The sequence below is a fragment of the Mastomys coucha genome, unplaced genomic scaffold (assembly GCF_008632895.1).
Source record: "Mastomys coucha isolate ucsf_1 unplaced genomic scaffold, UCSF_Mcou_1 pScaffold22, whole genome shotgun sequence".
Classification (NCBI taxonomy): domain Eukaryota; kingdom Metazoa; phylum Chordata; class Mammalia; order Rodentia; family Muridae; genus Mastomys; species Mastomys coucha.
In genome coordinates, this window is record NW_022196905.1 from 142,487,865 (window position 1) to 142,504,014 (window position 16,150).

Here is a 16,150-nt window from a genome sequence, read left to right on the forward strand (position 1 = left end):
CTGGAACAGAAGTTACAGAGGGTCAAGAGTTGCCATGTGGGTGCTGGGAACTGAACCCAAGTCCTATGGAAGAACAACCAATGCTGTTAACTCCTGAGCCATTTCTCCAGCCCCTTGAAGGAGTCATTTTGGGAGCTCTTGATGCTGTGCCAGTTTGAGAGCATATATTAATATATTTATATCTCCCCAGAGAAAAGTCATGCCAAAGAAACCTAGTGAAAACAGGGCAGGGCCGAGCAGGAGGGGAGCCACAGCAGGAAGAATTTGTTTGCGTATACCATTTGATCTTAGGACTGCGTTGGAAATCTGAGGAGTCTTTTGTTGACTCCGAGTTTTCTCTACAAATGCCCCATTGGAGAAGGAGCTCAACAGATGCTTGTTCCATAACCACAGAACCTGTTCTGTTTGGTCACAAAGATGAAAGAAGGGTAGGATTCCCCTCTTTAATTAAAAATGCATAAACTAGACATGAAAAGCATGCTTTTCGCCTTGTAAACGAATTTGTGCTTGTTATTTATTGTCACTTAGACAAAATACCAGACAGCAGTGCTGTAGGATTGCCTCATCCTAAGGATGCTAGAGACAGGAAGCTTGTGGTCTCAGAGAGTCTCAGGGCACTGTGCTGGGGCTGTGTGGTCAGGGTTGCTGGCTGCGGGAGGAGCCTGTGGCTGCAGTGGACCTAGTGTGCACCAGGAAGCAGAGAAGACTGGTTGGGTGGGTGAAGTATTCAAGGTTCATCTGTAGAGGTGTGTTTGTGTCATGTAGACCCCACCTTTTACAGTGTCCTCTGCTTGCAGTAGCAGTGTCACCATCTTGGAATCAAGTGCAGGAGCCTATAGAGGACATTTCAGATGTTCGCATTTTGAAAAAGGTTACTCAGCAAAGCTGAAATCATTAGAGTTGCTATGGAATGACAGAGTTTTATGGACTTTGAGCTCTGAAAATTGTCCATTTTTCAAATAATCAGATCAGCATACTGCAGTTCTAAAATCCTTACTTATGGAGATCTGAAATGATGTGAATTTCCTTGTGTGTATGCTCATAACAGTGATACCCCAAAATGTTAAAAATGAAGGGTCTAGAAGAGAGAAGTCAGAGACGGATAGAAAGACAATAGATGATGATAAAAATTTCATCAGAGCGCAGATGTTGAACCTTCTCTCGAGGGGATATGATTCACCCTACCCTGAGTACAGTCTAACCACCATGCATATTTCACAATGTGATTATAATGAAAGTTTAAATGTATAATCTTTTGTTTCAGTGATGTATTTTAAAGAACATTGTATCTATTTGGACATTAAAAGGGGATCAAAATAGGGTTTGTGCCTTCAAAAGCTTGGATCAAAGCTTTTAGAGCCCCTATTAAGAGATGTTGGGAGATATTTATAGTGCCTGAACACATAGCAGCTTGACATACAAAATAAATTAGGATTCAGAGCAGAATTAATTAATAGATGTATCTACCTAGATGTTGCCCCAGTACTGGTGTTTTTATTATAACATAAATAGACCACACCACTCTTTTATGCTTGTTTAATATAAAGGAACAGTGAACTGGGAACAGGCCAGGGGCAAAGAGCTTTCTTAGCATGTGCAAGACCCCCAATCCTCAGGACCACAAAGTCCCAAATCACATGAGAGCAGATACTCTGAGAACAGGATGTGTATATATCAGCATAACTACATTCTATATTATACTTACACATATGTACATATATGTATAATTACATGTATACATTTTTATGTATATAAATATGATATTACATAAATATGATTATACAGTTTGTATTCTGTTAATTCTCTTAAGTACAGGAGAAATTAACAGTAATGTTACTAAACCGAGGATGGTGGAGGGAAACACAGTTCCTTTATTTAACAAGTACATGTGTGTAGACACTGCTGATACATACTCTGAAATGAGCAGACCTCAGAATTCATCCCTAGGTCTGTTATCCCAGAGGAATCTACCCAAACATTCCTGAGAGCATGTAGCCGCGCGTGCGTGTGCATGTGTACTGTGTGTGTGTGTGTGTGTGTGTGTGTGTGTGTGTGCGCGCGCACGCACGTGCACACATGCAAAGCATGAGTGGAAATCAGAAGATAACTTGCAGGAATGTGTGCTTCCTTTTCATTGTCTGAGTTCCTGGTATTGAACTCAGGTCATCAGGCTTAACCACAAGCACCTTTACCCACTGAGCCATCCCACTGGCCCCAGAACCTGGTTCTAATTATGTAAATACACAGTGCAGGCCTACAATACTTTTTCCTATTCATTTCTCTATTTTTTGCAGATAAGGCATTTTTCTCTTATGAACAATTATTTTTAGATATTCTGTTATCAAATATGAAATGATAGTTTATTTACTTATTATAAGATTAGTGAGCATAAAATGATGCATTTTCTCCATAGGTATAATAACACTTTTGATCATTTTTTGAACATTTGATAAATTCTCTCTTTTATTAACATTATTTATTTTGTTTTTAAGATTTATTTTTATTTTATGGGTATGGGGTTGTGTGTGCAGTGCCTGAGGGGGCCAGAAGAGGGCACCAGATCCCCTGGAGCTGGGTCACAGAGGGTTGTGAGCCACCTTGGTGGGTGCTGAGAGCACCTGTCCCCTGCAAGAACAGCAATTGCTCTTCACTGTTGAACCTTTCTCCAGCCATGACATTATTTATTTAATAAGTAGCTACTCAGATTTTAATGCATTTTAAACAATGAAATTAAAAAGAAATCCTGAAAGTGAGTTCTTTTTTCTCCCCTGGAGTCTTACCACCAGCAGAGACTAAAGAGCTCACACTGTTACACTGTCACTGCAGAGATGAGGACACTGGGCTGGGAGTGGCACCAGATCTCTGAGCAAGCAGCTAATCCTGTGGTAGTGCTCATCGTTTGAGCATGGATCTCCTCTCGTGCCTATGATTAGTTCTCTCTGATCTCACTTCTTAGGTCACAGACCACCCTGGAAAAGAAGAATTTTGCTCTCCTCCCTATACTCACTATGAAGTCCCTCCCACTTTCTATCGCTCGGCCATGCTCCTTAAGCCTCAGCTGGGATTGGGTGCAATGTCCCGTCTCCCATCCACCAAGAGCAGAATTCTGATCGCAAGCCAGAGGTCCTCAGCGAGCGCCATCCATCCGCCCGGATCACTAGCAACAGCTGCCAGTTTCTACGGTTCTGATCCTTCAGGTATTTAAGTCTAACCATGACTCTCTTTTCCTGTTGTGCATTTAAATATTGACTATGAAATGTCATCGTTGTGTTCTTATGATTGCCCCTAATCCTTAAGAGAAGCCACTCCCTACTCCTCCATCTGTCTGTAGACACAGATGTCCTTGAGAAGTCACCTGCTGCTGCTGTCATCTTCCACGCCACTGTCACAAGACATGGCTCTTGTTATCACCTCCTGGCTTCTTCCAGTTTCTCCCTTCCCTAAAACTCCTGTACACTCAGGAGACTTGCTCTGAAGGTTAGTTTTAGTTGCTGAAAGAGACTCTCAGTGAGGAAGAGAGTCTAGATAAGGTTGTTCTGTGGGTATGTCTATGGGAAGTTGTCTTCATTATGTTAATTGATCTGGGAATGACCTAGCCCACTGTGGGCACCACCATTCCCTGGGATCAGGGTCCTCGGTTGTATCAGAGTGATGACTGCCAATTGGATTCTGTTTGTTTTATAGTACTTGAAATAATACTCGGATTTACATTTTTGTGTAAAGCAATATAAATGTTTTTCTTAGGATACATGATTTGGAATTAATTGTTGTGTAAAAGTCTATCTAAACATAAAAAAACATTTATTTATCTTCTTTATTTTATGTGTATGACTGAATGTATGTATATATGTGTACCACCCTGCATGCAGTGCCAACTGAGGCCAGAAGAGGGCATCAGATATCTTGGCACTGGAGTTAACAGACCATTCTAAGTTGTCATGTGGATGCTAGGAATCAAACCCTGTCCTCTGGAAGACAAATTTCTCTTAACCTCTGGCACCATCTCCAGCCTATATTTGTGTGTGTGTGTGTGTGTGTGTGTGTGTGTGTGTGTGTGTGTGCATGCGCACGTGTGCCTAGGTAGTTTATAGCAGTTATTTTCACCCTAGAGTTTCTTGAGAGTCCCATTCTCTTGAAACCGTTGGGTTTTACCATTTTAGTTTTGAGCCAAGTCTCATAAGTAGCCCTGACTGGCCTAGAACTCCCTATACATACCAGGCTGGGCTCAACTTAACTCCTGCATCTGCCTCCTGAGTGTTGGGGTTACAGATGTGAGTCACCGTGCCCAGCGAGCATTGCGATTATTGTTGGAGAGAAACTTTTCCATCTCTTTGCCAGTTATTACTTTGTGAATTGTCATGTACTCAGAGAGTTACTGATGGCCTTAATTTTTTTTTTTTATAAGCTTCTGTATTGGCGATTCCCACAGCAGCTGTATATCTTAATAGAATTAGCTGTGCTTAGAGTGGGCACAAGTCTGCTGCTTGTCAATCAGTAGGCAGTAGTTTCTGGAGGGCTGTCAGCACAGCACCCCATGTCGGGGCAAAGAAATAAGCACGCAGAAATATCCTTGCCCTCTGGGAATTTAAATTTTAAAATATGGAAATGCTTTGTTAAAATAAAAAAAAAAGCCAGTAAATTTCATGGTCTATTGAAGTAAATAAGTATAATTGAAGAAAACGAAACAGTGAGGGAGATGGGGAGGCTTTGGAAAAGAAGGAAGGGGCCTGTCACTTCAAACACAGGGATTAGAAAGGCCTTCCCAAGAAAGCGTCCTTTAAGCCAATCCCCCAAGGGAGATGAGGGAGGGAGATGTACTGGTGGCTTTCTTTTTCCTACTGGCCCCAGGCTCCTGGAATAATGACTCCAAGACTCAAATATTTTTACAAATACCTAGGCCAAAAGCTTTGGTTGTTTCCTGAGTGGTTTGTAATTCAATAATCCCATTATTCTAGTCTTAAGTTTTGCCACATGCGTAGTTACCTGGTCTTTAGTTACATATGCTGGGACCCAATCCTCCGGCACTTGGCTCTCCCCCAGAGTCCTTCCTGCCTGTTGGATGTCCCACCTTCTATTTCCTGCCTCAGCTACAGAACAGATCAGCTTTAATTGACAGGTGTTGCATCCATACAGTACATAAGAGATTCTCTGTACAGGAGGGCAGGGAGGGAACCCTGGTGGACACCTGAAGTATTGCGTTCCAAGGAGTGGGAGGAGCCAACGCAAAGGCCACTGGGAAGCAAAGGTCAGGAGGGGGAGGAGAGAGGCAGGGATGGGATGGGGACCTGGGAGTTGAGGTCATATAAAGCCTCACTGCAGGGATTTGACCGTTACTGAGAGAGGCAGCTATTGGAGGGCTTGGAGCTGGGACAGCATAGTTCAGCTCTTTCTTGTTTAAGCAAGATCTCCTTGATGTAGGTTGGAGAGCAGACAGTCAAACAACCTGTATAATAGGTGCACATCTGGAGTCTATCATAGGTGCACATCTGGAGTCTACTGAGTGATTGTCTGTTCACACAGTCTCTTCATATGGTCTGTTGTGGTGAAATGGAACAAACTCAAGCTTGTGTGAGTTGTGAGAATTTTTTTTCCTTGACTGCCTAATAACATCTCAAAATTTTGTTCCCTCGGTTTTGTTAGGTTTTCCATTTTATATCCTCAGACTGATGAGAAACATTCAAAAGAGTGTGACTACATAAAGAATCAATGAACCCAAGGGCTTTCTTTCCTTCTTAAATCATTTCTGGTTTTGTTTTTGTTTTGTTTTTTTGAGGTTCTAGCTTTTTTCTGACTCCACAGTGATGCTTAAAACCAAACTTTTGAGCTGGACACTGGTAACCCATGCCTTTAATCCCAGCACTCGGCAGAGGCACATGAATCTCTGTGAGTTTGAGGCCAGCCTGGTCTACAGAGTGAATTCCAGGACAGCTAGGGCTATACAGAGAAACCCTGCCTTAAAAAAACAAAACACAAAACAAAACAAACAAAATACAAAAACAAAAACAAAAACCACCAAATTTTTGCTATCTTCTGGCCCGAGTGTGAAACTCAAGATGTCTGAATGCTCAGAGCAAAGAGGGGCTTCACCGCCCTTCATGTAGCATGAAGCCCGCTCAGTTGGGGCCATGGCTCTCCACAGAGAAGTTTACTGTTAGAACCTCCATTTCTGGAATGTGAGAAGACCCTACTTCTCTGCACTGTCTTTTTAAAAAGCTCTATATTTTTACATTCTTTCCTCAAAAACAAATCTTTAATGGCCCCCAACATGCAGAACCCGTTAACCTACCCACTGTACAGTGTGGCGAAATGTTATTTGCCTGCATGGCAAATGTACTTGAAATACATATTTTTTTTTCCCTGAAAGCACAGTGCTTTTATATGAGGTGATGCTAGAACTGAATGTAATATTTTCTGTTAGGAGTAGTTGAGGCGTTGAAAGCAAAATCTTTTTGAAGGATGGACGATAAAAACCTCATTCTATAAATAGCTAGAGAAATTGAATCAGCTAAATTGGAAAACTTTTCTCTCAAGATATAGAAAACTGTGCTATAGATTCCGATTATTAAAATAAAATTTATTTTGAAGTTTCACATGTCCTGCAGCCTTTCTTGCAGAGACTTAAAAACCAAACAAACAGGGTGAATCTCACCATGTTTTAAAATTATTAACGTGTCTTGAAAAGCAAATAAATGGAATTAGAATATTTTGAACCAGCTCTGTCCAGCTGCTGCTGCCACTATCGCTACAAACTTAGCATAATAGAGGCTGTGCTCTGTATCTCTGGATAAGAAGTCTAAAATTAAAATGTTATTTTTCTCTCCCAAGACTGTACTGAAACAAATGACCATTTTTGAATGTTCTGCTTGGCATGAGAAAGCTAGTCTTGATGCATTTAGTAGCTGTGGGGAAGCTCTGCTGGGTTTCTCCTGATGACAGCAGGACTTTCCTCAGCCTCCTCAGATCTGAGCCCAGCTCAGGAAAGATGAGGGTACCCAGAGAATCTGTCATGTCTGTCATGGAGCTGCTTCCAGCACTGGGTGTGTGCAGAGCAGTGTGTGTGTGTGTGTGTGTGTGTGTGTGTGTGTGTGTGTGTGTGTGTGTGGTGGGACAGCATTTCAAAGGAGTAGACCGGCTAGGGACAGCTTATCCTGATTGACATCCATGGAAGGCTTCCTGGAGGAACAGGAGCCAGGCCCGAGTGACTTCATAGGGTAGACGCAGTGCAGTGTGAAGGCCCATGTAGGGCAAGCATGGCAAGTACTAGGGAGTTGGAATTTTCAGGAATCAGGCCATTTCTGTGGGTGGGAACAGAGTGTGGGGGCTGGGTGTCACTGGGAACAAAACCAGAAGGGTAAGCTGAGGCCAGGTAGTGAGGAAATTTCAGGGCCAGGCTAACTTAAGTAGTTTCTGTTGTTTTGTCTGTTGGTGAGGGATTAGAAACCTTGAGGTTTCAAAACAGAGACTTGAAAGGTCCTCTGTTGTGAACACAGGCCATGGTACAGGAGGTGTGAGGAAGCTGCTCTCCCATGCCTGCACAGTACAAGAGCTCTCAGATAAGAATATGAATACATTATTTACACTTTTCATAGTTTCCAGATTTTATAACACCACACCTTAGTTTTCAAATTATGTTTTTATGCATGAGTGTTTTGCCTGCATGTATGTCTGTGCACAACATACATGCAGTACCCTCAGAGGCCAGAAGAGGGCATCAGATCCCCTGGAACTGGAGTTGCAGGTGGTTGTGAGGCCACCATTTGAGTGCTGGGAACTGAACCCTGGTCCTTTGCAAGAGTAGCCAGTGTTCTTAGCCGATGAAGCATCTTTCTGTCCACCCAGCCTGGACACCTTGCTTTTGTGAGCACTGTAGCTTTGAGTTGAGGGTCCACATTGCACAAGTTAGAGAGAGGGAGGGGAGAGGAAGAGGGAGAGGGAGAGAGAAAGATTCTCAGGGTCTGTCTTTCTCAGGGTTTGTGTTTCTATTGCTTTGAAGAGACACCATGACCAGGGCAACTCATATAAAAAGAAAACATTAAATTGGGGCTAAGTCCACTATCAGCATGGCAGGCAACATGGCAGCATGCAGGCAGACATGGTGCTAGAGAAGGAGCTGAGAGTGCTACATTTTGATCTGCAGGCAGCTGAAGGAGACTGTCTCTTGCAGTGTCCAGGAGGAGGGTCTGCTGGCCAGACTCGAGCATAATATGTGAAACCTCAAAAGCTATTCTCCACAGTGACACACTCTAACAAGGGTACATCTCCTCCAATAAGGCCATGCCTCCTAATAGTGCCACTTCCCATGGGCCAAGCATACTGAAACCACCACAGGGTCCATGAGAAAGGTCCCCTTTCTCAGGTCCCTTTCATTAGGCACACATTTTCTGAGCCCTGGCCCCTTTGCCTCTGAAATGAGATTAATGACAGATCTTAAAGCATTCAGTTGCTGATCAGGCACCTGATCCTCAGAAGACCATTGGCTAATCGGAACCCTCTCTTCGGATGCCAAACTTCAGGGCCAGGTTTCCCCCTTGCCTTCTCCTTTGAACCTCTTGGGATCTCTTAATACAACACAATATGTTCTTTTTTCAATATACACAGCCCACTGTGGCCCCCATCGCTTCAGGACCGCTGTACTCTTTCTGACTGTGAGTCTTGTACTTACTGAGGCCCTTACTTCCCACAGTACCCTCCAAGGCCATCTCTGTCTCATCTCTTAGGATCTGTCATCCGTGTCTCTGTGCACAAGAGGCATACAGCCTTGACCATACCTGGTACAGTTGCCCCGCCCCAACCAGGAACTTCTGACCCATCATATGCTGTGTTTCCTTTGCCCTTTTTACGAAGGTCTGCCAGTGTCTTATTTGGCTTTTATAGAATTGTTAGCATTCACCCCACTACCGTGTGCATCCTATGAGAAGAGAAGGATTTGAAGACTAAGCAACTGTGAAGACTCATCTAAGGGTGGGCCGTCTGCATCTATCACTCCTGGGCTCAGGCTCAGTAACCACTGAAGAAGGAGGGGAGACGGGAGGGAGACAGACCAGAAGAGCAGATGGTAGGGCAGGAGCTGTACAATGCTGTTCCCTGCATGTATCACGACCCGTTCAAGCACATGAACTCACTACAGTTGTAGTTTATACACAAGACCTACGCAAGACCAAACCAGGCATAAGTCCAGTATGTATGGGGGCCGGGCTGCCCAGCCTTACCCCCATGCAGTGACTCTTCAGATGCAAATGAGAGGCAATAGAGTAAAGACAACCAGAAGCCATCCTGAGTTAATTTATTGACAGTATCTACATTCCACTTCACGGTGGTGCCTCCAGGAATAGCTATGGGGCTCTTAGCTACTGAGAGGGGAGGCACCCTTTTATTTTGGGTCTATGATTATTGGTGGGCTGCCCCAGTGGATGGCCCCCATCCATGCTTACATATGCAGCACCAATCGGACACAATGCATCCTTAAGAATAATTTTCAAAAGGGAAAAGCATGTTGGTGGGTCATGGCAGAGAGCTGAATGGAGGTAGCAGGTGATGGGATATAATAAAAATATATACATGCTTGAAATTTTTTCAAAGAATGAGTTAGAAATATTATTTTCAAAGAAACAGGAGGAAGCTTGGTATCTGTTGAGTTAATTACTTATGGCTACCCTGCAGCAGTACTTGGTTGGTGCTTTTCCATAGTCATCAAGAAGTGATGAGCTTGTGGGTCTTTTGAAGTGGGGAGGACCAGCCAAGGGCTGGGCATTCAACATGTTAAGCTTTCTAGTTCAGCCGAAGTTGCTTAATTCTGCTATTTTGATGAAGTACAGACAGACAAAACCAGGCAGAGTTTGCTAAGACCAGTGGCTGCTCCCTGGGCTGTAATTGGCTGAATGGCCACTGTTTCTTGAGAACCTTTGAGGTGGCCAGCCCTGTTCCTGTTTCTCTGAGATCTATTTATAGGCTGGGTGCTAGTCTGTGTTCAGGATACACAAATATACAGTGCTGGACTTTGTGGGATACAAACAGTTAAATTAATAATTGCCATAGATGTGATAGGTATCTGCTAGTGACCCAGTGAGAATGCATTACCTGTGTGAGCAGGGAGTGGGTCAGGAAGGGTGCAGTAGACAAAGTGAGTTGTGCTGCATTTGGAAGGATACATAGGGGTTTATCAATCTGGGAAAGGGAAAAGGTGGAAAGAGAAAGGCCATTCGTAGGATCCAGATTCGTTATAGGGACTCCAACTCTAGAGGGATCCTAGTGAAGCTGTTGTAGCATTGGGGGTGTTAGCAGACAATTCACTCACACATGGGAATTTGAGGTTCCTGTGGACATTAGACTGGACTTTCTAAAACAAGTAATCGTGGCTACAGAGAAACCTTAGGCAAGGATTCAATGTTGGGCTACCCCATGGATGTGTCCTGAGGCATTGAGAAAGGAATGAATGGATTCAGGAGAAAGAGAGACAAGGTAAATCTAGGAGTTAGGCAAGAAAGGAGGTTAACCAATTTCAGAGGCAACAGAAGCAGAAAGTCAGCAAGAGACAGAGCCCTGGGGGAGGGGCCAAGGAGACCACAAGAAAGCAATGTGGGGGGTCTTCAGCAAAGCTTCTGAAGAAGGAAGTGACCAACCAACCCGGAAGTGACCCTCGTGGTTCCATAGGAGGCAGGACAAGCAAAAACAGCCCTAAGAGGCTGTTGAGACAGGAAATTAGGCAGCAGTTGGTGACCTATTTTTGAGAGAACACTTTTAGTCAAACACAGGGGCGAAAGTCACATATTAGCGGGGTGATGCATGAATGAAAAGTGAGGAAATAGGAACAGAAGAGAATGATTTTTAAATACTAGCAAATGCAGAAAAGAACCAGGGGTGCAAGCTAGAGACAGGGGTGGCATTTCAGAGTGTGGGAGGAGATGCTTCCTGCAAACGATCTGGAATAGGGAAGAGAGGGAGGAGCTGGGAGAGAACTTGGCGCTAATCCTCCTGGGGTGCTGGGGAAAGATGGGAATGATCCCCACGTGTGGTCACGTGGGGAAGGATGCATCTTGGGTTAGGAGGCAAAGGCAATGACTCTTCAAATGCAAATGAGAGGAGAATAGAGTAAAAAAGGAACATGCAAGTTAAGAGAGCAATTTATTGACATCGAAGTTATACTTCACTGTGGTATCTGCAATGTGGATTGAATCAGATGGGAAACACCCGTGTAGGACAAATGGATGCATTACTGAGATGGCAGAAGGGAACATGGCCTAATTGCAGCTCCTTTGGCATCTTTTAATTTCTCCTTTGCAGGAGATTTAACCCAGTGCCTTATACACTCAGGGCAAGGACTCCACTGAGGTTTTCCTATGGTATCTTTAAATATTTTATTGATTCATTTATTCTTATGTGTATGTGCCTGCATGAGTATATGAGTGTGTGTGTGTGTATGTATGTATATGTGTGTGTGTGTGTGTGTGTGTGTGTACATATATATATTGGGGGGGGAATGAGCGAGCCATGGGTCTGAAGTGTGAGGGATGAGGGCATGTCACAAGTGGAAGAGAGTGTGGTCAGGCCCAAGGGATGGTTCACACGAAGGCTGTTGTGGCTTCAGTGTCAAACACTAGGGCAGGAAGAGAAAAAGACTAGAGAAACCTGGAGAGACCCAAACTGTGCTAAGGACTCTGCCTTTTACCTCAAAAGCAAGATTGTGTCCCCCTCAACGGTTTGAAGTAAGTGCAGACAAGATCATACTTGTTTGTTCAAAGGTGAGATTGGATGGAAGTTGGGAGAAGAAGACTGGATGGGGTTGTCAAGAAGAAGCAAGACGAGTCCTCTTCAGGAAGCTGTTTCAGGACACTAGCAAGGAGAGCCCAGCTAAGATGGGGGTGGAGGCAGGGATGGAGATCAGGAGAGGCTTTAGATTTCACTAACCCCCTGCTTTAGCTGATGTTTCTCAGAGACTCAGAACCAATGAGAGAGGAAAAAAATTATTAGGAAGAAGTGGCTCTTTATACCGCATTATGGCAGGCAGTCTTCCTGAGTCTAGCTCAAAGCCAGGTTCAAGTGTGTGTCCTCTGACTTGCAGATGTTCCTGCCACTGCGTCCAGTAGCAGTGTCTCACTGTCACCTATGAGTCCTCTTCTGTCTCTTGTTCCTTCTTCAGTACCTTAGTCACCCCGAAACCTAGGATATATGTAGCTTGAGCATCATTGTGATGACATCTCTCTGCAGGGTGTAGATTCAGGGAAGATGGTGGTCCAAGCACCAGGGAAGACCCATCTCCTGGCTCAAGCAGCTCAGCAGGGGGAATTGAGTCTCCTGGTCCTTTCCAGAGCTCAACAGGTTGACTGATGCCCACACCCACTGGAAAAAGGCTCTGCTCTCCCCACCCTGCCAGTTCAATTTCTAATTTCTTCCAGAAACACACGCATGATTAATTTTTAATCTCATACACGAATATCCCCCTACTCTAGTTAAATCTATATGTATAATTAGCCTCCAGACCCTGTAGGCCAAGTTCACTTCAGAATAGACTGGGAAGGGAAAGGATAATGAAGAAAAGCCAAGGATCAGTAATGTCAGTCCCAGCTCACCTGTGTAACAAAATCTAGGATGTTAGTCAACCCTTCTGTAATTGTTATTACCTTATAAAAATAGGACCAATGTTCTGGAAACTCATATGCCTGGCTCTGGCTGTGAGATACTGTGGAGCCTCAAGAGGTCTATTTTGTTTGTGAGTATGTATGAACCCAGCACAGTGTCTTTTCTTGGGGCTTTCATAGAGTCCAAGGGGGTGTGCCATAGTTTGGGAACTTGACAAGCCCCTGAGGTCCATGTGTTGAAGGTTCGTCTCCATGATTGCAATATTGAGACCTTTGGAAGGTGGGGCCCAGAGGGAAGTTCCTGGGTGTGTGCCCTTGAAGACATTTGTGGATCTTATTCTTTTCTTTTGATGTTGGGACTGGAGGTAAGTATTTTGTTCTCTGTAGTTCTCAGTTTGCAGGCCTACCAGAGGCTTCAAAACAATGGTCTGTGTGTGTAAGTACATCCTCAGTAATTAAGTTCGAGAGAGACAGACAGAGACATAGGCAGAGACACGCAGAAAAAGTGACTGAGACTGAGAGAGACAGACAAGAGAAAGCTCCGTGGCAGAGTTCTGCATTTCTGAAGATGTTTTTTAGTCTTCATTCACTATATTAAAAGAAATTTTCAAGGCTGAAAACAGTTTCCTTGTAAGATGTAACAACTTCTGTTGTTGATCAAGAGAAACTATTATGCCAATCTGATGTGGGTGACAGTGATCACCCCCCCACCCCATGCATTTTATAACCCTCTCTTCCCATTGCTATTTTTAGGATTTCCAGGTATGTGTGGTGTGATGTGTGTGTGTGTGTGTGTGTGTGTGTGTGTGTGTGTGGTGCGTGCACAAGCATTTGTACATATAAGGATACACATGTCAGAAACCAGGGAGAAGTCATCTTGCTAAGCATTAGCTCAATAAAGACTTGGGTCTCCTCACCGCTGGTCAGTCAAGCTGTGTTCTTGCCATTTCTTGACCTATCTGCCCCTGCCTCTTTGTCCACCTCTCTCCTTCCTTCCCTTTCTCTCCCCTTTCCCTCCATCCCTCTCTTCCTCCACTTATCTCTCCCTGCATCTCTTTTTAATTTGGTGTGGACCATTGCCTTTTATTTGCATCATTTCTCTGCCAAATGTTCCTTCAGTGTTTTAAACTAAGCTGGATTCCTTTCTCACCCTCTGCTGAACTTCTGCTTTCCCAATGATGATTTCTAAGAATGCTTTCTGGGTCATCCAGCCTCTCTCCTAGCACATCCTCTTTATGTTATCATGGCAGCATCTTCTCATATGAAGGATGTGACTTTTAAAGGATGTTAGTGTCTCCTTGTCTCCAGGGCAGTCTTTCTTCTTTGTTGTTGGTTTTGTTCTGTTTCATGCTGGAAGATTTTCCCAAGTTCTCTGTAATCATTCACTTGTGGTTGTGCGGGATGAACTTGAGTTCATTTGTGCTAATTCTCTGGGCATCTATGTCCCTCATGCTGGGGCTTGGCAGGTCTGGAGGTGGTGGTCAGAACCTGGGAACTGGGCATCCTGTGCCTACAAGAGAGTCTCCATGCTCTGCACGTTTTTTTTTTTTTCCTGGCCTGCCCTTGGGCCTATGTCTCTGCTCACCTGGCTTCCCAGGATGAAGGTCAGTGGCTGCTTCCTCTGCAGCAATCCCAGCGCCCTCTTTACTGCAGCACACACACTCTTTCCTCCTCCTCCTCCTCCTCCTCCTTAGCAGTCAGGGACCTTTACCTGAGTTTTATGTTCCAGAATACTTGGAGTACCTGGCTCAGTAAGTACATGTCTCTTTCTTGTTTGAGGTTTAAGTGTAGAAAGTGCTTAATGGGAAATACTGGGTGACTGTTGGCTTTGAGTTTCAATGTTGCCACTTGAAATGTAGCAGCTCTTGTTTGAAAGCAACTTTCATTGGAAGAATTTAAAAGCCCAGGTATTCCCCACTTAAGCTGGCGGTGGTCTTCCCTTCTGCTTAAATGAAGTAAGTGTTGGTGGCCACAGCATTTCCAGTCTTGTGACTGTAAAGGCTTTAAGGAAAACTGGGCTTTTAAATCTAATCTGGGGGAGAGGTCTTTCTTTGTTCTCGCTGCATAATGTTTGAGTACTTTGCTTAGCAAATGCAGCCGCTGAGTTCATTCCTCTTCCGTTCTGAACTGCCAAAGCTGCTGATCAGGAACAGATGAGTCTGCAGAATCCACTCCAGATCGTTCCACGCCTGTGGACTGGAGTTGGATCTGCCGCAGCCAACCCTGAAAAGCACTAAAGTGAATGAGATCTGAGTGCTGTTCCTCAGCCGTGTTTGTAATGCAGCGGCTGGCAGCTTGATGCCCTAGACAGATCTAGGATCAAGTGATCCCTGGCTAGCACAAGGTCACCTTATGTTCAGCCCATCTTTCCCGACAGCTCCTGTTTGTGCACAGCCATTTGCAGTACTTGTATCATTGTGCCTCTGGCTGTTTTCTTCTGTTCAGTCTTGTGCTCATTCTCCATCTCTCAACTTGCAGTTCCCATCTCTGACAGAAAGGTTCTGGCCCATATATCTCCCAGTCATTGTTTTGCTCTGGTACAGAGGGAAATAAGCCAAGTGATGTTTCTGAACCTGCTTTAAACCGGATCATCTTAGCTGATGTTTATACCTAACAAAAATGCAGACTTAGGCATCGAATCCTGTTTACTCCAGTACTCCATAAATGGCTTATTTATTTATTTATAATTATTTAGTTTTATGTGTGTTTTGCCTGTGCGTATGTTTGTGTGCCACCTGCATGCCCCGTGACCATAAAGGTCAGCAGAGGGTGTCAGATAGGCTGGGATTGGATTTATAGACAGCTGCAATCTGCCTTGGAAGTGCTGGGAGTTGACCCTGGGTCCTCTGGAAGAGCAGCCAGTGCTCTTCACTGCTGAGCCATCTCTCCAGCCCTTACTCCAGAATGTGTGTGACTCATTTAAGTCATCAGAAGATGTCAAACTTAAGATTACAATCTCAATTAAAAAATAGGGCATAGATAGGATTATTTGGTCTTGTAGATTATTTCTCATTTTTCAGTGTTCTTTTTTCTTAAAACTTTATATTGTTCACAGCTCTCAGTGCTAACAACAACAACAACAACAACAACACACACACACACACACACACACACACACACACACACCTTCCCCCACCCCATACAATAAGTAACTCTCACTTATTTTCTTTTCTGGCCTAGATATTAAAAAGTGCTAGCGAACCATAACTATTGATAAGAATTTATTCCCCCCCTTTTTTTTCTTAAAGATTTATTTATTTATCTGGGTGTGGTAACACATGCCTTTAGTCTTAGCACTGTGAAGCAGAGACAGTTGGATCCCTTGAGTTGAAGGCTAGCCTGATCTGCATACCATATTCCAAGCCAGCCAAGGCTATAGCCAGACAAGACCCTGTCTCAAAATTTTTTAAATTTATTTTTATTTTATGTGTATGTTTTGCTGCATGTATATCTGTGAATCATCACCAGCAGTACCCACTTGAACCCTCCTCCTCCCCTTCCTCCCCTCCCTCCTCCCCTTTCCCTCCTCCCCTCCCTTCTCCTCCCCTTCCTCCCCCCTCCTCCTTCTCTCCCTC

At 44.1% G+C, this 16,150-nt stretch overlaps 1 protein-coding gene across 4 annotated transcripts in view; it reads left to right on the forward strand.

Annotated features, from left to right (window-relative positions):
- The window catches only part of Mtus2 (microtubule associated scaffold protein 2), a 388,646-nt gene that overhangs the window by 150,540 nt on the left and 221,956 nt on the right, over positions 1–16,150 (forward strand). For all 4 annotated transcript variants that reach the window (XM_031338775.1, XM_031338773.1, XM_031338772.1 and 1 more), the window contains exon 3: positions 2,957–3,197. In XM_031338775.1, the coding sequence (XP_031194635.1) occupies positions 2,957–3,197 (241 nt within the window). The remainder of the gene's footprint in view (positions 1–2,956; positions 3,198–16,150) is intronic.